The 19,517-nt window shown below is 56.2% G+C and overlaps 2 protein-coding genes and 1 long non-coding RNA gene across 6 annotated transcripts in view; 1 reads left to right on the plus strand and 2 right to left on the minus strand.

Moving 5' to 3' along the window:
* The window catches only part of SAMM50 (SAMM50 sorting and assembly machinery component), a 34,691-nt gene extending 33,946 nt beyond the window's left edge, over positions 1 to 745 (minus strand). The window contains exon 1 of the mRNA XM_025457033.3: positions 529 to 745. Within this exon, the coding sequence (XP_025312818.1) occupies positions 529 to 549 (21 nt within the window). The 5' untranslated portion in view covers positions 550 to 745. The remainder of the gene's footprint in view (positions 1 to 528) is intronic.
* Positions 735 to 16,536, plus strand: LOC112666325 (uncharacterized). 4 transcript variants are annotated; one of them, XR_007413428.1, is made up of 4 exons: positions 735 to 1,242; positions 1,715 to 5,151; positions 5,851 to 7,364; positions 9,414 to 16,536. It is a non-coding gene; the product is annotated as an uncharacterized LOC112666325 (long non-coding RNA). The 4 variants fall into 4 exon arrangements; XR_004819294.2 differs by having other exon boundaries at positions 2,275 to 5,151; XR_007413429.1 differs by lacking the exon at positions 5,851 to 7,364 and having other exon boundaries at positions 2,275 to 5,151.
* On the minus strand, positions 3,751 to 19,013 carry PNPLA3 (patatin like phospholipase domain containing 3). The gene is made up of 9 exons (XM_025457046.3): positions 18,777 to 19,013; positions 16,070 to 16,302; positions 15,070 to 15,135; positions 12,144 to 12,353; positions 11,267 to 11,327; positions 9,457 to 9,672; positions 8,132 to 8,264; positions 7,148 to 7,252; positions 3,751 to 6,166 (listed from the first exon to the last, which is right to left on the minus strand). Exons 1-9 carry the CDS (start codon positions 18,961 to 18,963, stop codon positions 6,076 to 6,078), a joined length of 1,302 nt encoding a protein of 433 aa, XP_025312831.1. The 5' UTR covers positions 18,964 to 19,013; the 3' UTR covers positions 3,751 to 6,075.
* Between the last annotated feature and the right edge of the window lie 504 nt (positions 19,014 to 19,517).

A 19,517-nucleotide genomic window follows, 5' to 3' on the forward strand; every position in this document is an offset into this window, starting at 1 on the left:
CGTGAATAAATACATAAAATCTTTAAAGAAAAAAAAAAAAGATTAGGACAAAGGAGAGCAGTTTGGCACATCACAGAGGACGCACGGAGTCCCCAAGTTCAGCACCTCAGCTTCACTTGTCTCAGCCTCCGCGTTGCCAGGAGTAAGCGAAGCATGGAGAGGTGGGGTCTGCAAGCAGGAGGAAGGAGGCCCCCCGGTGGGATACTCGGTGCTGCAGGACCCCCGCAGGACCCCAGCAGGTGGCCGGGATGCAGACAAGACCCCGAAGCGGCGGAGGCTGCGTAAGGAGAACGGATGGCTCCGGCCCGGGGCAGCGCCCGGCTGAGTGACCTTGGGCGAGTCCCGTCCCTCCTCCGGGTACCGGCTTCCCGCTCCGGGGCCTGCGGGACCCGCCGGCCCGTCTGTGCGGCCGCCGCCCCCCGGCCCGCAGGCCCCGCCGCCCTCGGCGCCCCTTCCCGGTGGGGGGGGGTCTCTTCCCGCGGCGCCCGCCCTGAGGTCACGCGGCCCGCGGGTCGCTGGGCCTCTTACCCGGGCGTGCACTGTGCCCATGGCTCCCTCTCCGGCCGCCGCCTCGCACAGCTACCCGGGCGTGATCACGGCGCGGCTGGCGAGGGCAGAGGGCGGGCCCGCGGTGGCGGAGCTGTCACTTAGCGCAGCACCCGCGAGCCTCTGGACGCGGCGCCCTGGGAGCAGCCATGATGCCCCGCCCCCTGGCTCACGGTGCTCTCGCTCATTGGTCCGTGGGAACCCGTGACCGGATGTCCGCACGGACGCAGCGTGGAGACCGCGCAAGCGCAGAGCGTCCAATGACGCCCGCGCGGCTGCTGGCGCCTGGGGCGCGGGTCTTCCGCTGGGAGCCGGCGCGGGAGAGAGCCGACCGGGATGGGTCCGCCGACGCTTCTTCGGGGGCCGCCCGCCTCCCCGCTGGCGCCCGGGTCCGGCGGGTGCTGTGCGGAGCCCACGCCCCCGCGGAGCGCCGAGGCTCGCCTCCCCCGGCTGCGGGGCCGGCGCAGGTCGCAGAGGCACCTGCTCCCGGCTGCTGGCCGCCCGGGTCCGCCCGGCCGCGGAGGCCCCCGAGGCCCGAGCCCGAGCCCGAGCCCGAGCCCGAGCCCGAGCCCGAGCCCTCGCCGGTAGAGGGGACGTGACGGTCGTTCTGCGTCACGGGACTGGAACAAGCGCCGTGGGACCGCGCCCGGCACGGGCCAGGGCGAGCCGGTGCATCAGAGGCCGCGGCCGCAGCCTGTAAGTACTAGCGCGGGGCGGTCCCGGGACGGGCTGGGGGCTTCACTCTGCTGCGGGAAACACCCCCTCCCCCCAGAAGATGGCCACGTCGTAAGGAGTCAACACGCGTGGCAGATGCGGGGAGACACCGCCAAGGGACCGAGTGAGGGACGGTCAGCATTGGGCGTCCACTGCCTCCTGCTCTCAGGGCCTCGCGTCACCACCCCCGCTTCTCCCCCGAGGCCCCTTCCCAGACTTCCTGACACCGGGGTGCATTTTTTTTTTTTTAAGATTTTACTTATTTATTCATGAGAGAGAGAGAGACAGAGACACAGGCAGAGGGAGAAGCAGGCTCCGTGCAGGGAGCCCGTCGCAGGACTCGATCCTGGGTCTCCAGGGTCACGCCCTGGGCTGAAGGTAGCGCTAAACCGCCGAGCCACCTGGGCTGCCCCCGTTTTGCATTTATTTTTTTTCCCGTTTTGCATTTAAATAGCACCCAGGCCTCCAGCATCCCTGGGGTCCACGGTACCCTGGTACCCTTCTCGCGTGGGAAGAGAGACGTCAGCACCTGCCGGGCCGGTCCTTCCCTCCCTGCACCCCTTGCAGGCTGACCTAGCCATCTGCCTCCCCACTTCCCACCCAACCCCCCTCCACCACCACCACCACCACCACCACCACCACCACCACCACCACCAGGGGTCTCGCAACCCCCCAGCTCAGACTCAGAAGGCTGTTTTGGAGGAGAAAACTTCTTGACAGAGACCTTCGAAGATAATCTAGGAGCAAATTTTAAGCACAGGTTACCCAAGCTGGACGCTTAGCTCAGAATCATGCTCCCACTTCCTCCTTCCTGATCCTAAAGTGGGGATGGCAGCAGTTGCTGAGGATTCCATCAGGCATGGGACCTGGCCCCCTGTAAACACTGCACAAACCAGGCCCTCCCTGCATTTTCTTCTTCATTAGTCTCTTGAGTAAGCCTTGTCTCAAAGATGGGCCATGAGGTTGGCCCGCAGATTTTTTTTTTAAGATTTTATTTATGTATTTATTCATGAGAGACACAGAGAGAGGCAGAGACACTGGCAGAGGGAGAAGCAGGCTCCACACAGGGAGCCCAACGTGGGACTCGATCAAGACCCTGGGATCACACCCTGAGCCGAAGGCAGACGCTCCACCACTGAGGCGTCCCGCTCCACCAGGCATCCCGACCCACAGATTGTAACAAGAGTCCGGAGTCAAATATTTGAGAGTCTGTTGGGTACAAGGCACTGGTGACAAGGTGACAGAAGACACATCAGAAACACAGTCCCAGCTTCATCCTCAAGCACCATCTCTGACAGTCACAATGCCTATACTCATGTATTAAAGGCTCTGAGAAGTTCTGCAGTACCTGTACCTGTTTCACTTTCCTGAACCCAGGATTTCCTAAATTAATGGGATCATGGAGACTTTTGGGTTTGGGTTCTTGAGGCTCTTTGGCCCTCAGTGGTGTTCATTGGTAATTCTGGTGCTCCCCTTTTGGGCAAAAGGTACGGTTCTATTTCCCTGCCCACATCTGCATGACTTGCTTTGGTCAACAGGTTGTAGGCAGAAGGGATAGGTATGTGTGGATGACAACCTTAGAACACCCTACACCCCACCCCCATTACTGTGATCAGTGACCCTCCAGATGAGGGGACAGTTTCAGGCTGGGCTAGCCAAGTGTGATGGGTCTGTAGTATGAGAAGTAAACCTGGGGAGTCTTTGTTAAATGCAGCATAGCCCAGCCTGCCCTAACTGATAGAATCACCTAGTGATACCTGCAAGGATGCCAGCTTTTGAGAAAAGTTGGCCTTACACAGTATCAATCTGGCCCCATCAGTAGTAGAAATGCAGTTCAGTGACCACACTGGTTCCCTTAAAATCACACCTGTCTCAGAAGTCATAGGGAAGGAACGCCGATCTTCCCACAGATGCCCTTGGGGTCACTCACCTCTCCGTGTAGCATAGGCTCCAGGGAGTGGGCTGGGGACAAGAGGCCTTAAGTGGAGGTGGACTCGTCAGGATTGGGACCAGCTGGAGGGGGCGGGGTCAGCCAGGGAAGAGGTGCTCAGGGGTCTGGCTCCTTGGACTTGGAAGTTGACGGATACAGGGCAGCTCTGCACTGGAGGGGTTATGTCGAGGTGCTCGGTAATACCAAGGAATAGCCAGGTGGAGGTGGCCAGGTGGGCTCGCCCCTCACCTGAGCTAGAGACTGGGGCTCCTCGGAGTGAACTCTTCCCCCCCCCACCCCTCCCCCCGGAACGACTGTGAACTCTGAGCACAGCAGGCAGGGGGACGAGCCCAGCACTCAGGACAGCGTGGGGTCACAGAGGAAGGAGAGGGACTCTAGGAGGGGGTGCTGATCCAGTTGTCCAGGACAGAACATGTGGAGACCACCTGGCTGGAAGGGCCAGCCATAAACCTGGGGGGGGGGTGTCATTTGAAGGAACTTGTCTGTGAGGGAAGGGAAAGAAAGGGGGGCTCCTGAGAGAGGACCCAGAAACAAGGGAAAACGTTTTCAAAGTCACATTTATTATGAGTTATTTTCCAATGAAAGTAATAAATATTTACCATAGAAATTTGAAAACCACATACCAGCACAACAAATGAACTATAATTATGGGAGGGATGATAACAACCACTGTCAGTACTGGGGTGTGTACGTTCTCTGCCTTTGCTCTGTGCACAATACACACCCACAAATTAATTAATTAATTAATTATTTATTAACAAGACGAGGCTCATGCTCAGCACCAAGTTTTGTTATCTGTTCACCAAGGCTGTTGCTCCCTGGTCATTACCTAGACTACACAGTTATTATTCCTGACAGTGGAATGTATTCCAGAGCATAAATGTGCCATATAAAGAAGAAGAGGTTTGTTCGATAAGGTAGTAGGAACCCAAGAATGTTCCGACGCACCGATCAGATACCTCAGCCGTGCTGGAGAGGTATGGGGTGGGGGTAGGATGGTATTAAGGCACAGGTGGTGGGTGGGGCCTTGGCCATTTCTGAAAGAACACTTCTTTGTCTTAACACACATTTTTCAAAAAGTATAAAACACATGCTCATTGTGAGAAGGTGGAACCAGTTCAAAAAGTAGTAAAAAAAAAAAAAAAAAAACAGTTGCATGTAATCCCATGAGCTGTTAAAATAATTCCTTCTTTCTACCAGTCACAGAACTAGCATGTGTATACGGTCTACAGAAAGGTGGCAGTTATTGTCAAATACTGGTGAAGCGTGCTCGGATCTGCTGCAGCCCATGCTGCACATCCAATGGAAGACAGGTGATCAGGGGAACTCGAGAATCAGGGGCTCAGGGGCAGGTGTGAGGGAGGGCTCGGAGGAGCCCGGGGGCGTGGGTGGGGTGTCAGGCCTGGCCTCCCCCACCCCTAGGCCAGCTCAGCAAGGACCAGTGCCTTGTTCTGGAGCTTTAAGCAGCTGGGAGAGCCTACCTCTCGCCAGCTCTTGTCTCCCTTAGGAAGCGAGTGCTACCAGAACAGGAGCCTCGTCAGTACTCCCATCCCGGAGACACAAGGACCCTGCGAGGAGCCACAAAGGGGGGGGGGCGGCTCTGTGCCCTGGGAAGTGGCCCCGTATGTTCAAGGAGCCTGCCTCTAGGAGCCCACAATCTCATGGCAGCTCAAGGGAAGGAGCTCACGTAGAGGCTGCCCCTAGAACCACATTCTTTTTTCGAGGACACGTCTTTATAACAAAGTGCTTTGTCTGAACTTTCTGGTTCTTCAACTCCCAACGTCCTTGCACAGTGTAGGTGAGAGCTACAGCTTCCTGTGCCAACGTGGAGGATTTTGAGCTTATCGCTGTTTCTTTCTTGCTACGCGCAAATGCGTGATTATATTTCACCTGGAGTCACATTACTCTGTGCTTGCCAACAAATCACACCTAGGGAGAAGGTAGGTCCCCATCTCTTGCTTATCTCCATTAAGGCTCTGGGAGTTCAGAAGGGCAGGGGATGTTGAGAAAGGTGCGCAGGACCCAAGCCCTTCTGTTGTGCTGGGCAACTGCCTGGTATCCTGGGATGCCAGCCTGTGCACTGGATTTTTTTTTTTTTAATAAGGCTTATTAACACCTTCCTGATTCACGTGACATAAAATGCAACAAACAATAAGATTCCTTTATATTCTATACAAAACTCTATCAAATATTTAAGCTAGGTCAGAAAAGTGTTCCCAAATAAGTTAGCATCTTTTAACGGCCCATGACCCCCAGTGGCCCCCCTTGGACAAGGCTGCCACCTGCCCCAGCTACACTGACTATTTCCCATGTGAGGAAATGGGATCACATCACTCTTCCTTCCAAACCCCAACACTGTACAGAGGGCAGCCCACCCGCCGGCCACAAGCCCCACCCCCCCACACACACACCCCTGATCCCTCACAACACCTGCTATTCTAGAAACTTCGTGCCCAGAGAACTGCAGGTTGACTGGCCATGCCCCTCCACGCTGGCCTTCCTATTGCCGCTTCCCAGCCAACTAAGCTAACATACCCAGAAGCTTAACTATTAAACTTCCTTATGCTCCAGACCACCACATACACCAAAAGTAGCTTCCTAGCTTTTCGTAAAAATAACAGATTGCCATTTGGTTTCAGTGAACTATAAACTGAGCACAGAGGCAGAACAGCAGGACATTAAGTGCCAGCACAGACGCGTCTGCAGAAAGATCAGAAAGCACTTCTGAAAGAATGTCCCAGACTCGTCTCCTCAAATGACTCCGAAACGCTTCTGCACCATAGGATTGCGGGGAAGGAGGAGTCCCTCCCAACTCCAACCCGGAAAAGCCAGGCCAGGCAGGAGGATGGGCTTGCCCAGCCGCCTCAGCTCCGGCACCTACTGGACAGCCAGGAGGGTAGCAGTGCCTTCATGTTCTTCAGGGAAGGCTGCGGGCTGCTTGCCGGTGTCTGGGATCTGAAACAAAAGGAATACTGACTCAGCCGCTGTCCTGCTGCCCTGAGGTCTTCCATCTCAGCAAGGATGGATGGACACCACCAGCCCACCCTGAGTGCGCCATCATGCCCACTCCGTGCACTGCACGGTGGTGGTGTCCAAAGCCACAGCGTCCTCCCTCCTGGGCATCCAGAGGGTCACCATCCTGGGTTCTAAGCTGGTAGCCCTCCAGCCCCCCGGGCCCCTCCCACTGGGCATCCCAGTGGAGCCTATCAGTTTCCTCCACATAGACCAGCTTGCTGACCAGCCTGCACCACCATCCCCAGGCTTCCTCCTTCTGACCAGCTGCCCTGCTCCCTCAGAATCCAGGCAGACCCCAGGGCTTGCACTTGGCACCTCCTTCTGGCCCTAGAGCCTATGAACACTTCAGGCCCACAGGTTCTAGTGAGGCCGGCCCTCCTCATCCCTGCCTGGACCAGTACAGCTGCCCTCTGGCTGGTGAACCTGCTGCCCTAGGGCCGGGTGATGAGACCTCCTTCCCGTGGCCACTACAGTCATTGCCCAGTGGAAACCAGACCCTTCCACTCCCCTACTTTACAGCTCTTCGTGTCTGCCAATAGCACTGAGATATCCTCTCCTGAGTGCCCACCATGTCTCCAGTACTGTGCCAGGGGCTCCCAAAAGCCTGACCGAGACCCAGGGAAGAAATGAAGGTCACCCACAGGGAACACATAAGACCACCAAGGCTCACGATTTCCAGGACTAGACCCAACCCTTGTAGCTGGAACAAGGCCTTTCTTGCTCTGAATACGTTTTTAGAACTCAGAAGTAGCAGCATCCCTGAGGCCATGTTAGCAACCCAAGGATGCTGGGTTCCACCCCCAGGGCTCCCCCAAGACTGAGCAAGTCTGAGCCCCGATGAGAATCTGCATAAATAGGCACCCCCAGCCCACTGATGAAAGGTCCCCACCAGACCCACACACCCGCGGCCAGATCACTGACCTGGACATGGAGAACAGCTGTGTCATCACCCGAGAACACATACTCAAGGTGAGCCACTGCAGCCACCGGATGTCCTCAGACCTATCTGGAAACCATGTCACCAGTCTGCAGGAATAAGAAAAAGAGACACACAGGTTATCAGCGTGAAAACAAGCCAACACACACACACACAAACTAAAGAAAAAGCAGGCATCTGACATCCATGCCCTTTGTCCAGGTAAACCACCAGAGTCCCATCTAATCCTAATCTGATCAATCCCAGGAGGTGGATCGGGCGCATTATACCAAAGACAAACCTACCTAAAAGCCCTAAAGCAGTTAGGTCACTGGGCTGCGGGAAGCTCCAGGGATATGCGTGGAAATAAGAGGGGAAGGGCTTGGGCTTAGTTTTCCAGGCTTCTCCATGTGGCAAGGTGCACACTGAAGCCAATGCAGAGAATCTGGGAGTCAAGGTAGCACGTCCCCCCACCCCAGCCCTGCAGACTCCCCCACCCCACACACAAGAGGCCCCCCGTGGCAAGCCCTGTAAATGCCTGACCAGACCTCTCCCCGGGGCAAGGGTGTCTGGGAGTAGGTGATTAATTTGGTAGAGGGGAGGGGATCTGGACAGGAGAACCGAGCCAGATTCTGAGGGATGGCTTGGCCTCTAAAAGATGGACCAAAGGCCATGCTGATCCACTCGCTAAAAAGACTGTAAACGCCACCGTAAATCTAAAGGAAGCAGAGCTTAAACAAATAGCCAGGATCCAAGCGGTGCCTCACGTCCTCCCGGCGTGCTGCGAATAAACTCCCAGGCTGGAAGTGTAAACCTCCAAGAAGCCGCAAGAAGTGACAGCGTAGGGAAGAGAGGCTGAGAAGGGTCTCCAGGGAGCACCGTCGCGCCCCTCAAGGAGCCAGGCCACAGGTTAAGGCCCTCACGTGGGTTCCCTCCACCTCCAGCCAACGATGCGGGAGGAAAGCGCAAAAGCCACGTAAAATGCCCACCTCTGGACCATGGCGATAGCAGACTCCACGGGCAGCGTACAGGGCAGCATCATATAGGACACGACCTTAACTGGTAGGAAGTTGTAAATCTTGCTCATGTATCCACGTTGGATTTTAATTGCTTTACTCAGATCTGAAAAACACAATTTGGAGGTGTCTCCCAGCAGTGTAAGAGCCAAACCGCCTGGCCCAGGTGGTGCTTGGAATTTCTATGAAATACTCAGATCCTGGCATCCGGAGAATCCGAAGCGCTCCCCAAGGAGGTCCCATGAGGAGTATGCCCAGGACAGGCCTCGGACAGCCCCCCGCATGCAGGCTTCTCAGTGCACAGCTCGCTCTGTCTTTTTAAAATCTATTTTTCATTTTCATTTAAATTCAACAAATTAACATATAATGTATTACTGGTTTCAGCGGTAGACGTCAGTGAGGCATCGATCTTATGACACCCAGTGCTCATTCCACCATGTGCGTCCTAATGCCTGACACCCAGTTACCCCGTCCCCTCACCCCCCTCCCCTCCAGCAACCCTGAGTTTGTTTCCTATGATTAAGAGTCTCTTATGGTTTGTCTCCCTCTCTGATTTCATCTTGTTTTATTTTTTCTTCTCTTGAACGACTCTCTTTTCAAGAACTATCTTTGGAGGGCTACACAAACTTCTCAAAATACCCCATCGACTTCTGAGCTTTTCCCCAAACCTTCAGCTGGACCCTGTGTCCTTCTGCCCAGAACCCTCTGGCCTGTTAACTCCCTTTTGTAATGACCTCCTGATACCTCAGATCACATTAGCCCCAACAGCTGCCGGTTCATGCCCTGGTGCATGGGATGATGTCCCACTACCCTCTGAATTCCTCCAAATGACCGACTGGAAGCTGGTTTGCACACTCCCATCCACCTAATAGTTGGTCACGTAATCAAGCACATCCCCACTCCGTGGAGATTCAAAATTGCAGGTTTGGAGGCAGGGAGAAATCGGGGAAAGGGGGCTCCCCAAGAAAGAAGGCTTAGGGATGGGTGGACAGGCAGAGAGGGTTCTGGAAGAACGGCCCCCCACCTGCGGCCCCCTGCAATACTGTGTGCCCAGTTCACTTAAAACAGGCTCAGCTGGAGTCTGCTCTCCTCTGGCCGTGACCCCTTGGGAAGGGAGATGGAGCAAGGGTCTGTGCCAGGAGCAGAGCCCCAGCAGGCCCCGTATCCCACATGCAAGATTACCTTCCTCCACAACCCAGAGAATAAAGCCCCTTCAGTCTCTCTCTCCCTCTCTCTCTTTCTCTCTCTGTCACAGGAAACCACATCCTCAGCCTTCCACACCCCTGGGGAGTCAGCACCTCCAAGGAGCTTGGGTGACAGGGTCTCCAGGATGCCCTCGTTCCAGGGCAGGATGCTGAGGCGCAGGTGGTCCAGCAGCTCGTCTGGCTCGGGCTTCGTCCCACCGGCAGCCACCCTCGGGGGAGCTTCCGGGCTCCCGGGTTCCCAGGCCACTTTAAGATTCTTCATCTCGTCCGAGGATAGATTCAGGCACGGCTGGAGCCTGTTGCAGATCCCTGCCAAGGACACGGGAAACCAACCACCAGGTCAGTGTGGGCAGCAGGAGGCACGACGCACGCACCCACCCAGGAACGACAGGGGCACGGGCAACCACTGGGGAAGCCACGGGCCTGTGGGCGAAGTAGGAGGCAGGCATCCATGAGGCCGGGCGTTCAGGCTTTTGTAACAGAAGGAGGTGTGGGGCTTTGAAGCCAAAGAGAGATGGGAGTCTGGCTCCGGCTCCACCCCTCCCTAGCTGTCTGGGCTCCACGGCCACATGGGGATTCATGCAGGTGAAAGATAAGAATTATAATGGATTTATAATAACTAAAGCACTGGTTAAACCCACGTTCCAGGCCGCTTCGTCACCTCAGCTGAGAAATCAGAGGCACAGAATAGGTTAGGAGATTCACCCAAAGCCACATAGCCAGGAAGCGGAAGAGTGGGATTCGAACCCAGGTCCAACATTACAGAGGACACCCTTTCGCTGTGTGGCATTGGAAGCAGCGCTAGGTGTGGGAGTTTGTGCAGACCCTGCCTTAGATGCTGGGGCTCAGTAGCTTATCCCAGTCAGTGGCTCCTGTTCTCGTAGAATTGGCACGCTGGGTTGGGCAGGGGGTGGCTCCCTCAGGCTCCCAACCTCTGAGTAAAATGACCAAGGGCTGGCGGTGCCTGGGTGGCTCAGCAGTTGAGCATCTGCCTTCGGCTCAGGGTGTGATCCCGGAATCCAGGATTGAGTCCCCCATGGGCTCCCCACAGGGAGCCTGCTTCTCTCTCTGCCTGTGTCTCTGCCTCTCTCTGTGTGTCTCTCATGAATAAATAAAATCTTAAAAAAAAATAGAAACCGACTTCTAACATTGAAGACAAGCAGTTCCAAATACATCTAATATTTCAAGAGCCCAAGTCCCACTGCCCAGACCAGCCAGATGACTCCCAAGGCAGGAACCTGCCCCAGAAAGGACAGCTGGGCTCACAGGTGTGACCTGCACCTGGTTGGAGGCAAGTATTCTGATTGCTCCACCTGGGGCCCGGGGGCAGAAACCCTGCTTAACTTCCTCTGTTTATCTAAATGTTCAAAACAGTTCACACAGGAAAAAAAGAAAACAAAACACAACGGACAGAACTGCCTTGACAGGCAGGTGGCCGTGCAGGAGAGGGTTCCTGTGTCCCCGAGTCCCGCCCCAGCTCCAGCCCTCAGTGAGCAGCATGGGGGCCCTGGCTCACCTCCGCCTCCCCGCCTCCCCGGCTATGAAATGGGACAAAGACTTCCTATCTCACAGGGCCAATGAGTCGGCTGAGAAGAGGCTAAGGGAAGACACTGGGCATGGAGTTTCTAACATCAACCTCCAGTTACTGATGCTAACGAAAAGCTTGTTAAAAGGACACATCTGGGGGCACCCGGGTGGCTCAGTGGTTGAGCGTCTGCCTTCAGCTCAGAGTGTGATCCCAGGGTCCCGGGATTGAGTCCTGCATCGGGTTCCTGGCATGGGTCCTGCTTCTCCCTCTGCCTGTGTCTCTGCCTCTCTCTCTGTGTCTCTCATGAATAAATAAATAAAATCTTAAAAAAAAAAAAAAAAAGGCCACGTCTGCCCCCACCTCACCCATACATACCGTTCTCTTCCAAGAACCTGAAGGCGTCTAAGTACCCTCGAAGGCAAATCTCTCCAAGCACCTGGCAACAAATCAAGTAAGGGTGACTGCAATGGGAGCCATTCTGAAGGCAACAGAGAACCCTCCCAGCTGAGCTGCTCCCCCGGCCCCGCACAGCCACAGCGAGGCTGGACACAGGGCTCCACTTTCACACAGGACTAGGCTCCAATGACATCCCCTCCACGGAGCCTCTGCTGGCAGCCCAGGCATGCCAGGCACTGCTGTCTCTGGGCTCCCTTGGTCCCTGAAGGAGCCTCCACCCTAACAAATGCAAGAGCCTGTTCCCGTTGTCCCGGGACAATTAAGAGTGGCCTCCTCTACTCGTCTGTACACACACCACACATGCAAACCAGTTTACAGCCTCCGCTCCCTCTCCTGGAGCACATGATCCTGGGGTACAGTGTACACAACGCCTTCTCTCTTCCCGGAGAACCCTGAGTGTACACAGTTGACACATTTTCTTTATATCAGGGAGATAAGACCTCCTACAACAACACTCAAGAAAGATTAAACCACCAAATGCAGTGTGGTTCTTGACCATGCTTGCAAATAAGAATCATCAGGATAACGCAAAAAAAAACAAAAAACAATCCCACCGTCCAGGCTACACCCCAACTACTTGAATCCTAGCCTCCTGGATGTGGGGTCTGAGCTACAGGGCTGTTTAAATCTTCCCAGGTGATTCCAGCGGTCAGAGTGGGGCAGCACTGAGCTTCCAGAACCAGAAACTCTTCTGTGAGTTCCTGTTCAGTGAGGGGGATCTGCTTCTGTTTGTGGAGAGAACTGGCAAACAGGGAAGCAAAGAGCTGTGCCCTCGAACACACAGCCCCCAACTCACCTTGAGATCTGGAGGGAAAAGCGCTCGCATGAGTAGGTAGGCATTCTCTGAGCAGAGGCGCAGATTGAGCTTGGTTAAGTCCACCTGAAGAAAGTTCGTGGACTTGACTTTAGGGCAGATGTCATACTCTCCATAGAAGGGGGACACAGTGATGGTCGTTTTGGCATCAAAGAAAGGGACATTGTCACTTGCTCCTCCGTCCATGTATCGCTTTCACAGGAAGGAAAAAAAGGACATAGTGTTACAAGCTCTGGGCTGTCTTTTGTGGGTTTTTTGTTTGTTTTTGTTTTTTAAGATCAGGGGTAGAGGCTTCTCAGAGACACAGGCTGATACTGCGGGAAGACAAGGCTCTGGAACCACTCTTTCAACCAATCCTTACTGAGCATTTCTCTGCCAGCCCAGGCTCTGGGCAGGCACTCAGTTTGCTATATACTGTTGTGGAGTTTGTGCACCGCACAAAAGGTGCCTGGTCAAGAGGCAGACAGGTGAAGCCCAGCCTGTGTTGTGGTGGCAAAGTCTGAAGCCCAGGTGGGGCTTCACCTACAGGTGTGCCCAGGTAATCTGCCTGAAGGGGGCCGTATGGAGCAGGGGCTCTGTGTGCAATGGGGACAGAGTCCCCTAAAAGAGGCAGAAGGTTCAATTCCAGACCCCACCCCTTTGCTGCTTGGAAATCAGAACGGCACCTTGAAGAGCTTTGGAGACTTAAATGGCAGTGAACCCGGGGCCAAGGCAGCCCTTGGAAAACACCTTCTGAATCCACAACCTGATAGCATTTGGGATCAGCTATGGTGAGCATGTTTTCCTGCATCCGTGTGCTTTGACACCCTTAGGCCGGCCCAGGCAGGCTGGGGTATGACTTGGGCCAAGTCTGCACCGATCAAAGCAATGTCTGGAATGATTCCCAAATCTGAGGCCGCCCCAGCCCAGCCGCCGGCACCCACAGACAAAGGCCTTCAAATAGCACAGCCGGTCCTTCCTGGGACCTAAAACGAGTCCAGAGGATAAGCACCCATGCTCAGCCACGCCTTCGCCATCCAGAGATTCCACAAAAATGATCGGGGGTGCACACAGCGGTATTTTCAAAATGGGAGCCCCACAACTTCCATGGAGGACGTAGGAAAGTCTCATGGGCAGGTTGGGACAAGGAAGGGAAGGTCTGGAACCTTAGGGAACCCTAAAGGAGGGCGGAAGCAGGCTGCCAGTTTCTCAAAGGGAATCCTTGGGTCCGATGCGCCCCATCACATGGACCTTTCCCTTCCCCTCTGAACTCTCCTATAGTAAGGCTCTGAGTTGGGGATCCCTGGGTGGCTCAGCGGTTTAGCACCTGCCTTCGGCCGGGGGTGTGATCCTGGAGTCCTGGGATCGAGTCACACGTCGGGCTCCCTGCAATGGAGCCTGCTTCTCCCTCTGCCTGTGTCTCTGCCTCTCTCTCTCTGTCTCTGCGTGTGTCTCTCATGAATAAATAAATAAATAAATCTTAAAAAAAAAAAAAAAAAAGAAGGGCTCTGAGTCTGCTCAGTGGAATCCCAAGTAGCTCTTCTGGTTTTCCATGGGTTTCGCTGGAGTGTGCTGCAGGCACCACCCGCACCCCGAGGGCTGGGCAGTCCCGGCCAAGTGGCAAGACGGTAGCAACTCTGTGGGGGGTGAAATAGCCCCCCTTCCTGCAGGCTCACCCACGCCAGGCTCTGTGCCGAGCACCTCACGGCCCTTGCTCGCGTGATCCTCACGACACCTCTGTGCCGCCGCACTGTGCTTAACCCTCGTTTTGCAAACCGATCTCAGAGGGGTTATGGAATGTGTCCAGAGCGGTCCAGCTACCAGGTGCCAGAGGAGGGATTCAGTCCAGGTCGGTCTGCCAGGCAGGGGCCGTGGCCATCTGGGGTGACCCCTGCACCGCTCCAGGCCTGTTGTCTCATCCAGAAGCGGGGACCACGTGTCTGTCATGGGGCTGCTCCAGGGCGCGAGTGAGGCTAGATGGGACATGCCTCTGCCTCCGCTCTGCAGCCTGCAGAAGCTCTGCTCTGGGACACTGGGATGTTGTGTGTTCTCTCTCAAGGCGAGATTTCTTAGCTTGACACCACTGACGTTTAGAGACCGATGATTCTTTGTTGAGAGGGCTGGCCCCGTGCACCGCAGGATGTCAGCAGCACTTCCCCAGTTGTGGCAACCCTGTCTCTAGACCTTGTCCCGGGGGCGAGGAAGAATCAGCCCGGGGTGGGACGCCTGCGGGGCTCAGTGGCTGAGCGGCTGCCTTCGGCTCAGGGTCCTGGGATCGAGTCTCCTATTGGGGTCCCTTCAGGGAGCCTGCTTCTCCCTCTGCCTCTGTCTCTGCCTCTCTCTCTGTCTCTCATGCATAAATAAATAAAATCTTAAAAAAAAAAAAAGAAGAAGAAGAAGAATCACCCTGGGGAGATCACCCTGGCCCTAGAAGAAAGCTCCAATGGCCTGGCATCACCCAGCACCTGGTCCAAAGCCTGCAGAACAGACACTTTGCCTCCTGTTTCGCCATCCCAGGCAGGGCTCAGCAGTCGGCCAAAACACATCATTTGTGGAATGGAACCAAATCGAAGCCAGATCAGCAGCTTCTGACAAGGCCATGGGCTGCAAAGGGCAAAGTCAAACCCAAAGTGGGCTGCACTCTCGCATCCCCTGAGAATAAAGCTCTATCTTAAGCAAGTCACAGACTCATAAGCATCTCCGACTTTAACCAGGCCAGCCGGGCCTCTCTCGGGTGCTCAGGTGAAGATTAAGTGAATCAGCTTACCTTCCAGATAGCGAGGTAATTAATTCTACATGAAGCTGGTTGTGCTGCCTGGGCAGCCTAGAAGGGGGCTAGCTCGGGAACCTCTGTGTGAAAGGCATTTGGGGACGTGCCCCAGGGTGCCAGCAGGCAGGAGCTGCGCAGACAGTTTAAAAGCAGACTCACCACGCCTCTGAAGGAAGGAGGGATTATGCCACTGAAGAAAGGGATGAAGCTGGAACAGAGCAAGGCCTGCAAGACAAAAAGAAGTGAAACCACGGGCCCCAACAGCCTGCCTTCTGCTCCCCTGGGGGCCCCGCATAAGCCTTCTTCAGATAAACAGAGCAACGGGCTGAAATGCTCTTTGCAAAGTGTGCGCTTTTATAAACGTGCTGAACAAATGACAAAGCAACCTACACACTTCTATTTCAGGCCTAAGTAGAAGCTCCTAATGACACTGTCTGTGGACATCAACTTCCGGTCCCTCTCCCCACAACAGCTGCACTGGGCGCTGGCTGACTGGGAAGACACCAGACCAGGGCTCTGCAAAGGCTGACCTTCATTAGAATCACCTGGAAAGCCTGTGAACCACAGACTCCATGACCCACCCCAGGACTCTGATGCAGCAGGCTGGAGGGACCTGAGAGCCCAGAGGCAGGGCAAGCGTCCAGGTCCAGCTGATGCTGGGGGTCCCGGCAGCACATTGAGAAGTACCGAGTTGGGGGGCTGGTGGTGAGGGAGGGGGCAGGAAGCAGGACTGGCCTACTGAGAAAACCCTCCCCTGCAGGAATGGACCAGAACTGGCTATCTAGAAAAAGCTTTTGGAAACAAGGTCAGATAGAGAGGTTGACCCCGGCTGCTGAGATGCTACTGGTTATTCGTGCCAGGAATATACATCGTGGGAGGAGGGACACACGTGGGACAGGGTCTCTGGAGGAGGGGGTCATGAGCCAAGTCTTGAAAGATGGGAAAGTAGTAGTATCTGAAACTGAAACCTATACGCTGTAGACCACCGACCATCGGATGCACACAGAGCTCACGTCACTGGTGCAGGAAGCGAACCTGGGAAACCAGGGTCTTTTGCATCTTAAGACACAAGGCAGGTGGCCTACGGCAGCCCTCTCTGTGTTACTTCCAAGACGAAATAGCGTTTATTTGGCAATGCCCAGATAAGCAGACTGCTTACATCCACAACTTCCTCTTTGGACTGAAACTCAGACACCAGCACGTTTTCCCCATCGGACACTCTGGTGAGTGATATGCATGTTTTGCCAGAGATGAGCATGTGGACGTTGTCTGGGAGATGTCTCTGAAGGCTTTCTTGGAGGTTCCTGCCCAAGCTGAAGGAGGGGTGGAGGATGCCGATGTTCCGGCTCCTGGCCTTCTGGCTTATATCCATGAGGACCTGTATGATGATCTCTGGGGGGCAAGAGACAGACAAACAAAGAACTGTGCCACCCTGGAGATGGCAGCGCTCTGTGGCAAGACCAGATACCAGGTGGCAAGGAGGCGGCCAACCTTCTTCCAAGCCTGCACTAATACAGCAGCCACGTGCAGCCATGGAGCCCTTTTGAGTGTGGACACTCCAATCTGAGGTGTGTAGATGACACACCAGAATTCAAAGTCTTCATACAAATAAAATCAAATATCTGATTAATGTTTTATAGATTAGACGTGAAAAATGATAATATTCTGGCCATATTGGGATACAGGAAATCAACTTCACTGTGTCTTTCACTTTTTTCAGTGGGAAATATTAAATGACACTCACGGCTACATGGTACTGCTCCCCAGCAGTGCCGCTCTAGGTCCCCCCACAGGAACGAGCCTCCCGAGGCCCAGGAGAACCCTCTGTCTCCTCCATCCCCCAGGGCCAGAGGCAGAAACTCCTCATAATCAGAGCTTTAGCACAAAGGACCTAACACCATAGAAAGCAGAGGATCGGTGCAGGCTGGGCTCAAGGGTGAGTCCCGCCTCCACCCCTCGCTAGCCAGTCGACCTCAGAAAGCCACTTCACTGCCCCTCGCCATCTCAGACTGTGCATTTTTAACTTTGCGGATGGAGGGGATTAGATATACTACCATCTGTAAGGTACTCAACCCGGAGGAGGCTCCTAACAAAGAACCAGACTCACCCTTAAGCCTCTGACACCAGAACGACCGCGGTCTAATGGGCACGGGCCATATCCGTGCTCCGTGAGGCCTCACTCACTGGCCCGGACCCCTGTGCTTGTTCTGCACTGCCCTGACATGCAGGACCATCGGTCCCAGCCTGAGACCTAGCCCGTCACGAATCCTTAGATGCAGAAGAGGGGACATAAGCCAGCCTGTCCTGGCCCACCTCTGACCTCAGCCTAACTCTCCCTACATGTGTGGCCCCACCGAGCCCAGGCAGAAGAGGGCAAAGTTGCACACAGCTGGAATGTTCCATCAGCCTCTTGTGCAGAGTACTTGGCTTAAAAGCACTCACAGGAACTCTTTCCAAGGTGCAGCCCTAGCGGCTGCTCCTCGGTGGTCCCCAAATAAGACAGGAGTTGAAATCAGGGCTCCTGGAATTTGGGGAGCAGCTCCTGCCCAAACTTCCAGACCCTACTTTCCGAGGACCTGGTGGCTCCTGAGTCTCCCCATGTCCTACAGGGTACAGACCCAGGCTGCACCTGTCCCCTGCCAGTTAGGAACCTCCTCTGTACTGGAGTCAGTGCAGGTTACCTTGACATACAAGAGCTGTCTTTTATCCCTCCCAAAGCCCAGAGCAGGCGGACGGGCCATGTGGCCAGTCTAATCCTCCCTAAGGCCACATCTCCTGCCCTTTGCCCCCTTCCTGTCCATGAAGAAGGCAGCCAGGGCCTATCTCCTAATCCCCACCTCCCAGTCAGCCCAGGGTCTGCTCACTGATCCTATCCAATTGCAAGGCTGCACCTACTGGCTGGGGATTTCTGGCCACCAGGAAGAAAGTCATTCCCTGCTGGTGGAGTCCAAGCTGCCAGTCCCCAGTTAGAGCAAAGGGTAAATCGCTAAGGAAGCCAAACAGCGGCTGATGAGGTGCACTCTTCCTGCCTGGGGACCTTTGGGTGCCAACAGCTCCCATGGCTACGTGTCCCACATCCAGCTCCCTGGACCAGTAACCCCAGGGCACACCCAAGTTTGGGCCAGCTGGGCACAGACCCCACATCTTCCCCTCCCAGTGCCACCCACATAGACAGATGTTTAATTAGCACAGGATTTCAAAAGCACAGGAAGGACCTCGTTTCCAGGGGCACTGAACAGGGTGGGGGTGGGTGGAAGGATGGTGTAGGGCATATCCAGGGATCCACCCCAGCCCCTAGGAAGGGTCTAGTGCCCCCCATGCCCCTACACACACACACACACACAAATCCCCCCTCAAGCCCACCCCCCTCCATGTCGCCTAAGACTCCAAACCAGTAAGACTGCCCAGGAGGACTCAGAAGAGTTGCTCTCTACCTGAAAGGCGGTCCAGCCCCACCCCCCAGAAGCGTTCCCCAGACGCCAGAGGGGAAAAGGCGCCTGCCCAGGGACACAAGACAATGCCCTCCAGGTCAGATGCCCCCCACGCCCCACCCCCGGGGGGCAAATCGCCCAGCGCCTCCCGAGCCCCCAGCCGATGGCAGGGCCGGTGGGGACCAGCTCCATCCACGGTCCTGCTCCCTCCTGCCCGCAGGGTTGGGGTGCGGAGACGCTCGGGGTTGCCCCGCCAGGCGACCCCCCCCCCCCCGCCCGGGCTGGCTGGCGACAGAGAACCCCCGGCGCCGGGCGAGAGGACGCAGCGGAGGGAGCCTCTGCCCGGGGAGGGTCCCCGACAGCACCCCGCGAGGTGCGGCCCCGTCGCAGCGCCGCCCCCGCCGAGCCCCGCCGCGGCCCGGGCCCGGGTCGTACCCAGCGGGATCCCGGAGAGCATGGTGACGCAGTGCAGCGCCCCGGCCGAGGAGCCGAACAGCATGCGCGCGTCGTGCACCAGGTGCGGGGCGCGCTCGCTCAGGCAGCGGGTCACCCCAACGTGGTAGAAGCCCAGGAAGCCGCAGCCCGAGAAGGACAGGCTCCAGCCGCGCTCGGGGTCGTACATCGCGGCGGCGCGGCGGGGGCCTCGGCGGGGCTCGCGGGGGCTCGGCCGGCTCGGCCGCGCGCAGGGCTGCGGCGTGGGGTCCCGTGTGCAGGCCGCCCTGCACCGCTCGGCGCCGCGGCGCTCTCCCGCCCGGCCTCCGCCCGGGGTTCAGGCATTCTCCGCGTGACGTCAGCCGGCGGCCCCGCCCCCTCGGGCCGGCACCCGAGCCGCGGGCCGCTCCCCGGGGGCGGGGCCTGTGGTGGGGCGGGGCGGGGCCTGCGGCGGGGTAGGAGGAGAGCGGAGGACCTTGCCCCCAGGCGGGGTGGACCAATCCTCCAGCCCCTGGTGGTGGATGTCCTAGAGGCAGCTCCCTTTCTGTTCCTCGCCAGCTCTCAAGTCTGGGAGAAAGTGGAGCTGGCCCTCGTAGGCCCTTTTTAAATCTTTTTTTAAAGATTTTATTTATTCATGAGACACGCAGAGAGAGGCAGAGACACGGGCAGAGGAAGAGACACAGGGCCTGATGCAAGACTCGATTCCAGGACCCCGGGATCACGCCCTGGGCGGAAGGCAAGCGC

Source organism: Canis lupus, chromosome 10 (assembly GCF_003254725.2).
Source record: "Canis lupus dingo isolate Sandy chromosome 10, ASM325472v2, whole genome shotgun sequence".
Taxonomy (NCBI): domain Eukaryota; kingdom Metazoa; phylum Chordata; class Mammalia; order Carnivora; family Canidae; genus Canis; species Canis lupus.

Excerpts from the sequence above, each read along its gene's own strand:
- PNPLA3 (XM_025457046.3), bottom strand. The coding sequence starts at position 18,963 with ATGTACGACCCCGAGCGCGGCTGGAGCCTGTCCTTCTCGGGCTGCGGC. Across the intron at positions 12,354-15,069 it reads CTCCTTCCTTCAGAGGCGTG|CGATACATGGACGGAGGAGC; the intron begins GTGAGTCTGCTT and ends TTCCTGTGAAAG. Across the intron at positions 6,167-7,147 it reads CAGCTGTTCTCCATGTCCAG|ATCCCAGACACCGGCAAGCA; the intron begins GTCAGTGATCTG and ends CTTTTGTTTCAG.